Here is a 14274-nt window from a genome sequence, read left to right on the forward strand (position 1 = left end):
GAGAGGACACTGGAGCAAACCACGTGGCCACACTTGCAAACTCCAGACAGACAGCACCCGAGGTCAGGATCAAACCCGGGTCTCTCACACTGTGGGGCAGCGCCTCTACCCACTGCACCAGTGGGAGAGAGAGAGGGGGGCCGAGGGAGGGGGGGAAGCAGGGGGAGGCAGGGGAGAGATGGAGGGGGAGAGAGAGAGGGAGGGAGAGAGGGAGGGAGGGAGAGAGGGAGGGAGGGAGAGAGGGAGGGAGGGAGAGAGGGAGGGAGGGAGGGAGGGAGGGAGAGAGGGAGGGAGGGAGGGAGGGAGAGAGAGAGGGGGAGGGAGAGAGGGGGAGGGAGGGGGGGAGAGGAGAGAGAAGGGGGAGAGGGAGGGGAGTGAGAGAGGGGGGGAGGGAGGGGAGCGAGATGGATAAAAATAATTACCCACAGTTGTGAGAGGGACATCTTGCCCTCGAGCTACAGTACTGTAACATGCTTAATTTTGAGGTACAAACTAAATATTCAACCCAATGCACAGTTCCGAGGTGGCAGCTGTAATAAAAAGGCTGGCTTGTTGCCTCTTCGGGTGGTGCCACCAGGTGGTGCTGCTGGTGTTATCCTGAGGTTCTGTTGCAGCGAGGAGGCACTCTAACTCCATGACCTTCACCAGGAGATGGGGGAAGATGCAGCAACATGGGGGACAGAGGCACTCCAATGGTAAACAGCAGACAATGGGCTGCATGGTGCCTATCGGTGCTGTGACCTTGTGCAATTTCGAAGAGTGACGAACTTCGTGAACGGACCTCCGAACGGGAATCCTACAGCGACGGGAGTCATCCAGCTCGGAAACAGGCCCTTCAGCCCATCTACTCCCTACTGACCATCAACCACCGATCCCCATTTTGTTTTTACTCTCCCCACGTTCCCATCAACTCCCCTCACCCACACACTGGCGGAAAATTTACCCACCGACCTGCACACTGTTGGGATGTGGGAGGAAACCGGAACATCTGGGGGAGACCCACGGGGTCACAGGGAGAAGGTGCAAACCCACCCCCCCCACCCCCCCACACACACACACCGCACTGGAGACCCAAACCCGGGTCTCTGGAGCTGTGAGGCAGTGGCTCTACTCGCTGTGCCACCGTTGCAGCGGTCTTTAGAATGAACCTACTTTGGCTACAACACCGGAAGGAAGGTTATGACCACTATTACATTCAACAAGGGGTCAGCCAGCCAGGGCTAAGAATTTACCTACCCATAGGCTATGACTTTCAGGATCTCTCTACCCAACAAGGGTTGGGAGGCTCAGATGCCCAGTATGTTCAATACTGAGATCAAGTGAATTCAGTTATTAGGGGTATCAAGGGACCTGGAGGTAAGTGATGCCATCTTCTCGCAGCTACCGTAAAAGATAGCTGGGAATGCAAGGTTAATGTCCGGCAATGGAAGGGTTTAATGGCGTGCTTCTCATTGTCAGCTTCTTCCCATGGTAAAGAATTACCTCAGCCATGGGGTGATTATAGTTATGGCTGAAAGTGAGGGCCAGGTGTGAGTAAGGAAGACATGGTTATTTTAAGACATATCTTGTTTTGCTAAAGCTTGCTGTGAGCAATTACCACAGTGAGTGCAACTTCCACCAAGGTTTTCTCATGAAGTGTGGTATAAAAGATACACACTAACTGAGGCATCTTCGAGTGGGATAAGAACAGAGCTCGGGTTACATTGTTTACTCTTTCTCTGTATCCCTCACTCCTGCTAGCGTTAAAATAATAAAGCATTAATCGTAAATTCTTTGGTTCTGCTGTTGTCTGATTTATTACAGAGCGTGGGTCGACTTTACACTACCATCGGGCAGGAGGTCCCACCTGAAGTCCCACACCACCAGGTTCAGGAAGAGCTACTTCCCTGCAACCATTTGGTCTTGAACCAATCTAATCACTACAGTTTTAGCCACACTATGACCACTTACACTAAAATTGACTCTTTTTTTTTGTTCTAATTGTGTTCTTCCTTGTAAAAATGGTATATAATTTATGTTTGTTTTTTTTATGAATGCTGCTTATCTGATGCTATGTGCCTATGATGCTGCTGCAAAGTAAGTTTTTCATTGTACCTGTACTTGTGTACAAGTATACTTGTGCACATGACAATAAACTTGAATTGACTTGAGGTTAAAGATATTACTGAATATAGGAGCACAGAGAAGGGGCCAAATGGCCTTCTCCTGCTTCTATTAATTATTAGGGAGTTTGGTTCATTCTCTGCCATTGCTTCGTTCAAGGCCACGAGTGCCAGTAAACCCTTCCCTGACCTCCTGCACTTACCACATCAGCATCGCCACAGCTCGGGGTTGTGCAGGTAGACTGGCGGGGCGGTGTGAACAACGGTGGGCATGATCTGGTCATGCAGGGCCGTCTCCTCGGCTGTGGGCTCCTCCAGGACCTGCGGGCAGAGAGAAGACAGGTAACCGAGGGGAGGCAGGCGGGTAATGTCACTTGGAAACGTTAGCATTCATTTCGAGAGGACTAGAACATAAAAGCAAGGATTGTACTGCCGAGGCTTTAGAAGGCATTTGGTCAGACCAGATAATGTGAGCAATTTTGGGCCCCTGTAGAATTACATGCTGGCCCTGGAGAGGGTCCAGAGGTGGTTCACAAGAATGATCCCAGGAATGAAAGGGTTAACATATGAGGACCGTTTGCTGTCTCTGGGACAGTACTAGATGGAGTTCAGAAGGATGAGGGAGAGATCTCATTGAAACCTACCGAATACTGAAAGGCCCTGGATAGAGTGGACGTGGGGAGGATGTTTCCCTCAGTAGGAGAGTCCAGGATCCAAGGGCATAGCCTCAGAATAAAGGGACATCCCTTTAGAACTGAGAATGAGGAGGAATTTCTTCAGCCAGAGTGGCGGTGAATCTGTGGAATTCGTCACCACAAGGAGCGGTGGAGGCCAAGTCATTGGGTGTATTTAAGGCAGAGATCGATAGTTTTTGATTGGTAAGGGGTTTAAGGGTTATGGGGAGAAGGCGGGGAGAATGGGGCTGAAGAAAAATCAATGATTATTGAATGGCGGAATGGACTAATTCTGCTCCCTATATCTCATGGTCTTATGGAATGTCAATGGGGAGTTAGAACATAGAACAGGACATGAACAGTCATTTCAACCCACAATGTCTGCACCAGACTTAAAGCAGATGTGCGAAACAAGTTTTTTTTTTTACACAGAGCGGTGGGTGCTTGGAATGCGCTGCCAGGAGTGGTGGTGGAAACTTGTATGATGGAGGACTTCAAGAGGCTCTTAGACACATGAATATATGCAGGGAAGGGGGTGCAGGCAGAAGGGGATAGGATAATTTGTCCATCATGCTTAGTAAATTGGTGACATGATTTATTATTGTCAACATATACTGAAGTACAGTGCAAAACTTGTCTTGCATACCGTCCATACATTCATTTCATTACACCACTGCATGGGTTTGTGCTGCACTGTTCTATGTTCTAGGACACTGAAAGACGCAAAACAATGATGGACCACTGCTCTGAGATCCTGTAGGGGTGCGCAGACAGAGGAAGGTTGTGGGAGAAGCAAGATGATGAAAGGATCATTGCACAAGAATTCTAAGACTGGAGGTAGACAACATGGATAAAAGGAGCTGGGGGGGGGGGGGAATTAAAGAAGGGGACGATATGAGGGAGAGTCTCAGACTTGTGGTGGGTCTTTCTTCACTACAAGCCTTCCTCACCCATCCAGTCGCTTTCGAACATCTTGCAGTCCAGGGGATCTCCAGGACAGCTTTCCCGTCGATGTTGGTCAGGGAGTGGCAAGTCGCCATGGCGGCAATGAAACAGGACCGAGTGAGACTCTGGGAGGCCACGTCGCGCTCCAGGGAGAGGAACCTGCGGAGACAAGGAGGTGGGAACGGGAGGAAGAGCTGCTGCCGTGCTGGTGAATGGGCGGGGGGGAGACGAAGCTGAAGACATGCTTCCACTTCACTGACCGAGAGCAGTGTCAATCGTCAAATTAACCTCCATACGCCCAGCTGATTGGCTGACAGTGATCACCAAGTCCCACCCCACCACCAGCTCTTTTTACTGCTACCTTGTACCACACAGGAGGCCATTTGGCCCATAGAGTCCATGCCAGCACACAGAGCGCTTCCAATCCCCCGCCAATTTCCCCGTAACCTATTCTCCCCACATTCCCATCAACTCCCCCCAGATTCTACCCCTCACCCACACACGAGGGGGAGAACGTGCAAACTCTGCACACACAGCACTGGAGGTCAGGATTGCACGCACATACACACACACATACTCACAGCCGGAGGTCAGGATCAAACCCGGGTTTCTGGCATTGTGAGACAGTGGCTCTACCATCTGTGCTGTCGAGACAGGGTTCCTGAGGGGATCTGTGTCCCTGCCAAGGCCTCCTGACTGGAACTCTCGGGACAGTGTGCAGAGCAGCCTCTCAGTGAAAGCAGATAGTGAAGGCACGATGGACGGACGAGCCTCCTGCAGTGTCGTGAATGCAACTCCCCTCACTGTGTACAAGCCCACCGAACACAGTATCCCATTGCTGGTTCAGTTGTGTAACAACCAGATCACCATGGATGCGTGCTTGAGGGAGATGCGTGATCCTCACTGGCCAGGTTCCACCCGGGATTGGTTACACACGGCCAGATTATTGTTCCACCCTGTTCTGAAAGACCTCCCTCCACCCTCTGGAATAGGCTGGCCAATTCCCACCCCCACCATCGCCCAGAGACCTTACCTGCCCTCCTGGGCTCGGAGAAAGCCCCAGATATCCAGGCCATCCTCAGTCAACGTTCCTGTCTGAACAACGAGAGGAGACCGTGAGATGTCTGACGCAGGGGTGGGGGTCAGAGGGGAGGGAGGACACTTAAGGGAAGATGGGATGGTTCAGCCTGATGTGATACCAGAACTGAGATAAAAAAGTTTTACAAGTGCCGGGAGAATTTTATGATCGTTTTAGCTGGTGGTGTTTTCTTTATAGTCACACATCACAGAAACAGGCCCTTCGGCCCACCAAGCCTGTGCCAACCATCAATCACCCATTCACACCAATCCCATCTTATTCTCCCCCCCATTCCCATCAACTCACCACCCCTCCCCCCGGATTCTACCCCTCACCCACACACTACAGGGGCAATGAACCCACTGACCCTGCACGTTGTTGGGACGTGGGAGGAAACCACACACACACACACACACACACAGACAAACACACACACACACACAGACACACACACACACACACACACACACACACACACAGACACACACACACACACAGACACACACACACACACACAGACACACACACAGCGCTGGAGGTCGGGATCGAACCCAGGTCTCGAGAGCAGTAGGGGATTGGCTCTACCCACTGAGGCCCCTGCAGCTGAGAGGAGATGTGGAGTGATTCAGCCCGCACCCCTCAGCACGGTGATGTGGGGTCCACCCTCGGAAGGCGGAGGGCGAGCTCAGAGGGTTGGAGGGAGAGAGGGATGGAGAACTTGAGATGGGGGGGAGAGCTTGGAAGGTGAAATGAGGGAAGGAGGGAAGGAAGCAGGGGTGGAGGGAAGGAGTGTTCAGAGGATGGATGGAGGGGAGGGAGGGAGGGAGGGGGGGGAGTGTTCGGAGGCTGGGAAAGGGAGCGAGACCCCGGGGCCACTGACCTTGTCAAAGCAGACCAGGTTGAGCTGGCCGCACATGTTTATGCGCTGAGGGCTGATGGAATGGATTCCCTTCTTCTTGAGCCGGTGCTGAGCGTAGATGATGCCTGCAGTCATGGCAGCTGGAAGCGCTGGAGGAACCGTGATCGTGACGATGTCCAGTGCTTCAATGATGATGCGGTCGATCTCCTCCTGGGAGCCAAAGGCAGGAGGGTCAGTATTCCCAATCAACCTGGCGATGCTCCCTTTCCCAACCTCCAAGCACTCTCCTCCCTCCCTCCACCCTCTGAGTGCTCCCCCTCCCTCCTCCTCCGAGCGCTCCCTTCTCTCCCTCCAAGCACTCCCCTCCCTCCCTCCCTCCTTCTCCAGCCTTGAGATCTTCCTCTCTCACTCCCACCCCTCTCGCACCCTCTTGCCTCCCTCCCGTCCCTCCCTCCCTCCAGCTTCCGAGTTCTCCACCCTCGAGCTCTCCCTCCCTCGCTCCTTCTCTCCAAGCTGAGCCTCCCGCCCTCTGAGCTGTCCCTCCCTCCCCTCTGCCATCCCTCCTTCACTCTGCCCTGTGAACTCCTCCCTCCGCCCCTCCCCCTCCCTCCACCCTTCTGAGCTCCCCCCCCCGCCCTCCGAGCTCCCCCCTCCCCTGCCTCCGCACTCCCCCCTCCCTCTGCCCTCCGAGCACTTCTTCCCTCCGTCCCTCCCCACCTTCCACATTCACCCTCGAGCTCTCCCTTTCACCGCTCTAGCTCCCTCTCCGAGCTCTCCCTCCCTCCCTCTGCCCCCGAGCCCCCCCCCCACCACCGAGCACCCCCTTTCCTCTTGCCCTCCGAGCCCCCCCTCCCTCTGCCCCCGAGCACCCCTCCCTCTACCCCTCTGAGCACCCCCCCAGCCCCCCCTCCCTCTCTGCCCTCCGAGCTCCCCCTCCCTCCCTCCGCCCTCAAGAACATTCCAACTCCACACACACAGCACCAGAGGTCAGGATCGAACCCGGCTCTCTGGAGCTGGGAGGAAGCAGCTCCACCTGCCGCACCGCCGTGTAACGCCCCCAGGGAGGGCGGAGGTCGACTCCAGCAGACCCCACACCCCTTCCCCACAATGGTCAGCTCCACGGCAAGTGGGGCAGTGGGCCCGCCCCAATTAACGGGGCCGCGGAGCGAGAGAGCTTCCCCCACCCCGGTTAACGGGGCCCCAAGCAGGAGGGTACGCACCCCGAGGAGGGCCGCTCCTGACAATGCTGTAGATCATGCCGATCCCAGCCACGCACACCAGACTGAAGAGGAAGCGGGAGGCATCCCGGTAAAGCTTGAAGTCGGTCGGCTTTGGGTAGAGGATCGAGCAAACCAGCTGCCCCTTCGAGGTGTAGAAACCTGCAGAAGGAAAGAGGCGCAGACTTCAGTGGTCGGGGCAAACCCTGACACCAGGGGAGATGCTCATCCGGGGGAGGGGTTACAACCTCTGCAGGCTACGGACATCCCATCCGACATTCTTCCAACCCCTCCAACACCACCCCCTTCTGCCCTCTGTACACCCAGCTGCCCATCGCCCCCTCACATCCTCTTCCCCCCCACATATATCCCACCACTCTCCCCTTCCTCTCCCCACCCAACATACAACCCACCACTCTCCCCTTCCTCTCCCCCCCACAGATACACCCACCACTCTCCCCTTCCTCTCCCCCCCAACATATATCCCACCACTCTCCCCTTCCTCCCCCCCACCAAGGATACAGCCCACCACTCTCCCCTTCCTCTCCCCCCCCACATATATCCCACCACTCTCCCCTTCCTCCCCCCCACCAAGGATACAGCCCACCACTCTCCCCTTCCTCTCCCCCACATTCCCTACCCCGCCCAGTGTAATCCCCTGCACCGCACCTGTGCGGAACAACGATGGCTTTTCACCGGCTCCCCAGTGTAGAACGGGTCTGGACACAGCTGTCCCGCAGAAGAGCGTGTGGCGCTTGTGGCTGTCCGGGCTGTACACCTCGTTCCTGTGTGGTCCCACCGCTTCCTGGCGGGGTTTTGGGAGGTTGGTCTTCATGACAGGAACACTTTCCCCTGCGAACGGGAGACAAGAGGTCACTGGCAACACTTTCGAGAGGGTGCAGAAGAGGTTCACCAGGATGGAGACACAAGAGAGACTGCAGATGCTACACACACTGAGTGTCCCGATGGAAGGGTCTCGGCCCGAAACGTCAACTGTTCGTTTCCCCCCACAGATGCTGCCTGACCCGCTGAGTTCCTCCAGCATTTTATGTTTGTGGCTCGAGGTTCACCTGGATTAGAGGGCATGTATACAAGGAGAGGTTGGACAAACTTGGGTTGTTTTCTCTGGAGCTGTGGAGGCTGAGGGAAGACCTGATAGGTCATGAGAGGCATAGACAGAGTAGACAGCCAGTATCTTTTTCCCAGGGTCTAAATGCCTAATACTAGAGGGCATGCATTTAAGGCAAGAGGGAGTAAGTTCAAGGGAGATGTGCAGGGCAAGTTTTTTTTTTACACAGAGCGGTGGGTGCCTGGAATGCGCTGCCAGGGGTGGTGGTGGAGGCAGATACGTTAGAGGAGTTTAAGCGGCTCTTAAGATAGGCACATGAATGTGCAGAGAACAGACGGGTATGGACTGTGAGGAGGCAGAAGGGATTGGTTTAGTTACGCGTTTAGTTACTAGTTTAATTAGTTTGGCACAACATGGTGGGCCTGTACTGTTCTATGTTCTATTGTTCTAACACCACAACATTGGCAAAGAATGCCCGGGCGCATAGCAACTACAGCCCTGAAGGAGACTGTCAGATACCAGCTGTTGTTTGTGTTGTGTTAGTCTGGATTCTCAACAGTGCATGAGGCCATTTGGCCCATTGTGCCCCTGCCAGCTCTCTGAACACACAATCCAATAGTCCCAACTTCCTTGCCCTTTCCCCAATTCTACACATTTTTCTTTATCGCACAGGAGCCCGTTCAGCCCATCGAGTCTATGCCAGCTCACAGAGCAGTCCCATCCCCACTTTCCCTGTATATTATTCTCCCCCACAGTCCCATCAACTCCCCTCAGATTCTACCCCTCACACACACCAGGGGCGCAATTTACAGCCACCAATTAATGCACGTCATTGGGATGTGGGAGGAAACCGGAGCACCCGGGGGAAACCCACACAGTCACAGAGAGAACGTAAAAACTCCACACACACACACACACACACACACACACACACACACACACACACACACACACACACACACACACACACACACACACACACACACACACACACACACACTCTGTGCTGGAGCTCAGGATCGAACCTGGGTCTGGGGCTGTGAGACAGTGGCTTTACTTGCCGCTCCAGAATGTGGATCAGTTGACAACCTGCTTTTCTGGAGACAAGTTCCTTTTTCCAAATATTTATCCACTTCTCTTTCCCTTATCACTTCAAGCAGTGCAGCCCAGATTGAACATTGCTCTAGGGACAAACAGTTCACCCTTTCCCTTGGAGTACGATTGATTGTTAATCTTCCCTTAGTCTGGTCACCCCATTGTTCTGTGCCTGGAGACGTTTCTCCAAGAGTGTGTGTATGTGTGCGCGTGTGCCTCACGTTCTCCCTGTGACTACTTCCCCTGAGTGCTCCAGTTCCCTCCCACATCCCAACACACAGACACACACGCACACACACAGAGGTTGCTGCGTTAATCGGCCGCTGTAAATTGCCACCCTAGTGTGTGAGTGAGGGGAGAGTCTGGGGGGGGGGGGGGGGGAGTTCATGGAAATGTGAGGAGAGTGAAACGGGATTGACATAAATGGGTGGTTGATGGTTGGCATGGACTCGATGGGCCGAAGGACCTGTTTCTGTGCTGAATGACCCTGTCAAGGACTTGGGAGCTGCTGGCCTGTTCCCACACCACCCCCCTGTGGTGGACCCAGTGATAGCACCTTGTCACGTGGGTTGGGGAGTGGGGTGCACCTAAGCAATCAAATTAAAGCCACTGTTTACAAGGGCATCAAGGTCAGCCTTCCATAGCGGTGGCACAGAGGGTCGGCAGTGAAATAGGTCCCTACCCCCCGTATGGTGACACTGGAACTCCCCCTCTCTCCCAAGGCGGTGACGTGGGTGCAATCCTCACCGGTCAGCAGGCTCTCATTGACAACACAGGTTCCACTGATCAGCACGGCATCACACGGCATCATCATGCCATTGGTCGGGATGAGAATGACATCACCGGGTACCAGGTCGGTGGAGAAGATTTCCTCGGTCACTGTGGGAAGAAATAGAGTTTCCAGAGTCACCCTCATCCCACTGACAAAACTGGGGAGGGGGGGAAGGGAGGGCATAGCAAGGGGGGAGGGACAGACTGAGAGAGGGGGAAGGGGAGGGCAGAGCAAGGGGGGAGGGACAGAGCGAGAGGGGGAAGGGGAGGGCAGAGCGAGGGGGGGGAAGGGGGGAGAAAGAGCAGAGCTGTGGGAGGGGCTGAGAGGGACAGTAGAGAAAAGAGAAGGGGAGAGAGGAAGAGGCAAGGCTGACAGGCATGCAAGGGCAGACTCACCATTATTGCCACGGTAAACCCTCACTCGTACCACATTATGAGTTGCCACCATGTCGGTGTAACAGTATGTATTGCTGAAGGAAGCAAATGGAGGAGGGTGAGAGGTCTGGTGGGGTGCCCAGGCTGGCTTCCCAACGCTCGGACCCTGACTGAGGTGCCTTACCTTTCTCACAAAGTACAGGGAGATGCAGATGGAAAGGACGGACATGAAGACGATGGCGGACGCGTACAGGTAATACTCATCGAGGGACCAGAGGATCACACTGAAGACTTGGAAAACATGGAATGGGTTCAGCACCTGGAGAACCAGGAAAATTAAGAAAGGAAATGCTTCAGTACGGTCCCCATTACAACACATCAGACACCCACAGGCTCTACAACACGGGTTAGACACAATAAAGTTTCTCCCACACTGACAGGGAAGGTTTCAGGGACATTGGCAAACAAGGATTGCTGAAGGTAGCAGCACAGATAGATGAGGTGGTGAGGAAGGCGTACGGGACACTAGCCAGGCGATTTAAGAGCAGGGAGATCATGGTACAATTTTACAAATCACTGGTCAGGCCACAGCTAGAGTTCTACGTGCAGTTCTGGTCACCGTGGGAAGGATGTGGTTGTGCTGGGGAGGGTGCAGAGGGGATTCCCCAGGAGGCTGCTGGGGATGGAGGGTCTCAGTTACAAGGACGGACGGGATGGGCTGGGTTTGATTTCTTTGGAGTGGGTGGAGGCTGAGGGGTGAAACTGATTCAGGGGATTGGAGGATGGGAACCCCAAATCCAATCAGTGGGTGGAACTGCTGTGTAGCTCAGTGTGTAGCTGTCTATAAAAACAGGGCTTAAGACACAGAGTGAAGCTCCCTCTACGCTGTCCCGTCACACGCTCCCAGGGTCAGACACAGAGTGAAGCTCCCTCTACATTGTCCCGTCACACATACCCAGCGTCAGACACAGAGTGAAGCTCCCTCTACACTGTCCCGTCACACATTCCCAGGGTCAGAGACAGAGTGAAGCTCCCTCTACACTGTCCCATCACACATACCCAGCGTTAGACACAGAGTGAAGCTCCCTCTACACTGTCCCGTCACACACTCTCAGGCAGGGAGAGCAGATACAGATAAAAGTGTTTCTGATTTCACTTTTAATTACAACAATGGGGACCACTACAGACTTGCTTCATGTCCAGTAACAGAGTTGACAGTTGAAACTGTCCATCCCTCCTGCAAGGTGGACTGAAGCCCCAGCTCTCTCCTCACTAATGACTCCCCAAGGCCATCTCCCCGAGCCACATTGGTGTCTAGCACCATGCAGGAGGGGCTGGGACAGGGCGATGCCAGGCAGTTAAGAGTGTGAGTAACTGGAGGCTTGCCCAGCTCCAGTGTGAATGAGCAGACATTGCCTCTCCCCCTCCGTGTCCTGGTGTCCCCCATCTACGCTGGGTACTGGGAATGGATGGAAAGGGTGAGGGATCGTCATCCAGGGCCTCACCTCTTTTACTAGGAGATGGGGGATGGAAGGCACTTTCACGTCGATCTGATTCTCTCCGTAGAACAGCTTCCTGTAGAACGACACGCGACGACACAGGTAATCCTTATACCACAGAGCCATCCCCTCCACAGCACTATCCTGATACCAGAGCCCTCCCTGTCCCTCTCCTCTGCCTCCAGAGCCCCCCCTCTTCCCCTCTCTCCTCCTCCCCTGTCCCTCACTTTCCCCGTCCCTCAGAAACCGCCCCTCCAGTACCTCAGAACCTTCCCACTCCGTCTCCCCTAGAAACCCTCCCATCCCTCAGAACTTTCCCCGTCCCTCAGAAACCGCCCCCGTCCCTCAGAACTTTCCCACTCCCTCTCCCCTGAAAACCCCCGTCCCTCAGGACTTTCCTTGTCCCTCAGAAACCGCCCTTCTCATCCCTCAATAACCATCCCTACCCTGTCCCTCAGAAACCACAGCCCCGTCCCTCAGAAACTTTCCCTCCCCTCCCTCTCCTCCACAGCCCACTCTACCCTAACATGAACCTTGTCCCCAACCTCACCACCTGTCCCACCCAAGTCCACACCAACACAGAGCCACTCCCCAACTACGCCAGCAACCCCCCCCCCCCCAAATCTCATCATTCCCCACACCCCTCCTCCAGACCCCAGGGTCACTGCCCAGTCCCTACCGGTATTCCTTGCTGAGGGTGGTCAGCCCAGCGCTTGTGGTGAGCATGGAGCGCCGAGCACAGGATCCCCTCATCCAGCGCCACCAGTCTGCGGAACTCCTGCCCCCGCTGGCTCCACAAGTACTTGATTTTCTGGTGGTCGAAGTTATCGAAGCTGATTGGGGGGTCGGATGGGGGGTTGGAGGAAGGAGGAGGAGACAAAACCGGGGTGAGGGTCTAGGCAAGGGGGCAAAGATCAGCGTGCATCCCGCCAGGTGTCTATCACCCTTCCTCCAAGATGACCAAGTGTTGGTGGGGCTGTTCAACCACAGTCAAGGTCCTGCCTCCTACTCTTCTCTAAGGGACAGGATGGTCGGGTTGCAATCAGGATCCTCGCAGATATCCAGCCCCCTCTGCCAAGCCCTGGTGATCACAGAGGAGGTGGTAACTCACCGTTGGAAACTCACCACCACATCAGCGGGAGAGTGCACAGGAGGAGAAAGGAGCCTCACATTTCAACATCATCTATCAGGAAGGACGTTTTTCTTTATTCATTCAAGGGATTGTGGGCTTCGCAGGCTGAGCCTGCATTTAATCACTGGTTGCCCTTGAGAAGGTGCCTTCTTGAACTGCTGCAGTCCTTGAGGTGTGGAACACCCAAGATGCTGTTAAGGAGAGTCATTCACTCTATGTCCCTCATGATTTTGTACACCTCTGCAAGGTCACCCCTCAGTTTCCTACGCTCCAAGGAATGAAGTCCCAGCCTGCCCAACCTCTCTCAATAACTCAAGCCCTCGAGTCCTGGAAAACATTCTCGTAAATCTTCTTTGCACTCTTTCCAGCTTAATGATGTCCTTCCTATAGCAGGGTAACCAAAACTACACACAATATTCCAACTGCAGCCTCACCAACGTCTTGTATAACTGCAACATAATGACCAACTCCTATACTCAGTGCCCTGACTGAAGGCCAGCATACCAAGCACCTTCTTCACCACCCTGTCTACCTGCAGTGCCATTTTCAGGGAACCATTTACCTGTACTCCTAGGTCCCTCTGTTCGACAACACTCCCCGGGGCCCTGCTGTTCACTGTGAAAGTCCTACCCTCATCTGTCTTCCCAAACGCTACACGTCACACTTATCTGAATTGAACTGCATTTACCATTCCTTGGCCACTTACCCAACTGATCAAGATCCCCCTGTACATGTGTGCATCAGAGTACTGACACGGCCCGCCCCTTCCTGCAACCCCAACAACAAAAGCATGCCTGTCCTAGATCACGATCATAAAACAAGGCAGGTTAGGACACCAGGTATTCCAAGTCCGTCCCTCTCACACAACAACTACAAACAGATTGCCTATGGATCACTCTAACTTTACCTCGCATTGTCTTGGTGAAGCAGCCAGCATAATCAAAGACCCCACCCACCCAGGTCATTCTCTCTTCTCTCCTCTTCCATCGGGTAGAAGATACAGGACCCTGAGGGCACGTACCACCAGGCTCAAGGACAGCTTCTACCCCACTGTGATAAGACTATTGAACAGTTCCCTTATACAATGAGATGGACTCTGACCTCATGATCTACCTTGTTGTGACCTTGCACCTTATTGCACTGCACTTTCTCTGTAGCTGTGACACTTTATTCTGTACTGTTATTGTTTTTAACTGTACTACATCAATGCACTCTGTACTAACTCAATGTAACCGCACTGTGTAATGAATTGACCTGTATGATCGGTGTGCAAGACAAGTTTTTCACTGTACCTCGGTACAAGTGACAATAATAAACCAAACCAAACCAAACTTGGAAGGCGTCAGCCCACAACAAACAGCAGAGGAAGGAAGCCGCGAATCACACCTCAACCCCTTCCACGTCTGGAGCCTTGGGTAGCAGATCCTTCTCCCACTTGTGCTGCTGGATCATAGGGTG

The 14274-nt window shown here is 54.0% G+C and overlaps 1 protein-coding gene across 1 annotated transcript in view; it reads right to left on the reverse strand.

Moving 5' to 3' along the window:
- The window catches only part of LOC127586509 (polyamine-transporting ATPase 13A3-like), a 47374-nt gene extending 33106 nt beyond the window's left edge, over positions 1 to 14268 (reverse strand). Inside the window, 14 exon segments of the mRNA XM_052044522.1 lie at positions 2313 to 2423; positions 3727 to 3880; positions 4755 to 4816; positions 5680 to 5879; positions 6891 to 7037; positions 7545 to 7727; positions 9787 to 9918; positions 10207 to 10261; positions 10263 to 10280; positions 10370 to 10504; positions 11691 to 11760; positions 12364 to 12398; positions 12400 to 12579; positions 14203 to 14268. Of these exon segments, the coding sequence (XP_051900482.1) occupies positions 2313 to 2423; positions 3727 to 3880; positions 4755 to 4816; positions 5680 to 5879; positions 6891 to 7037; positions 7545 to 7727; positions 9787 to 9918; positions 10207 to 10261; positions 10263 to 10280; positions 10370 to 10504; positions 11691 to 11760; positions 12364 to 12398; positions 12400 to 12579; positions 14203 to 14268 (1548 nt within the window).
- Positions 14269 to 14274: the final 6 nt, after the last annotated feature.

Source organism: Pristis pectinata, chromosome 37 (assembly GCF_009764475.1).
Source record: "Pristis pectinata isolate sPriPec2 chromosome 37, sPriPec2.1.pri, whole genome shotgun sequence".
Lineage (NCBI taxonomy): Eukaryota > Metazoa > Chordata > Chondrichthyes > Rhinopristiformes > Pristidae > Pristis > Pristis pectinata.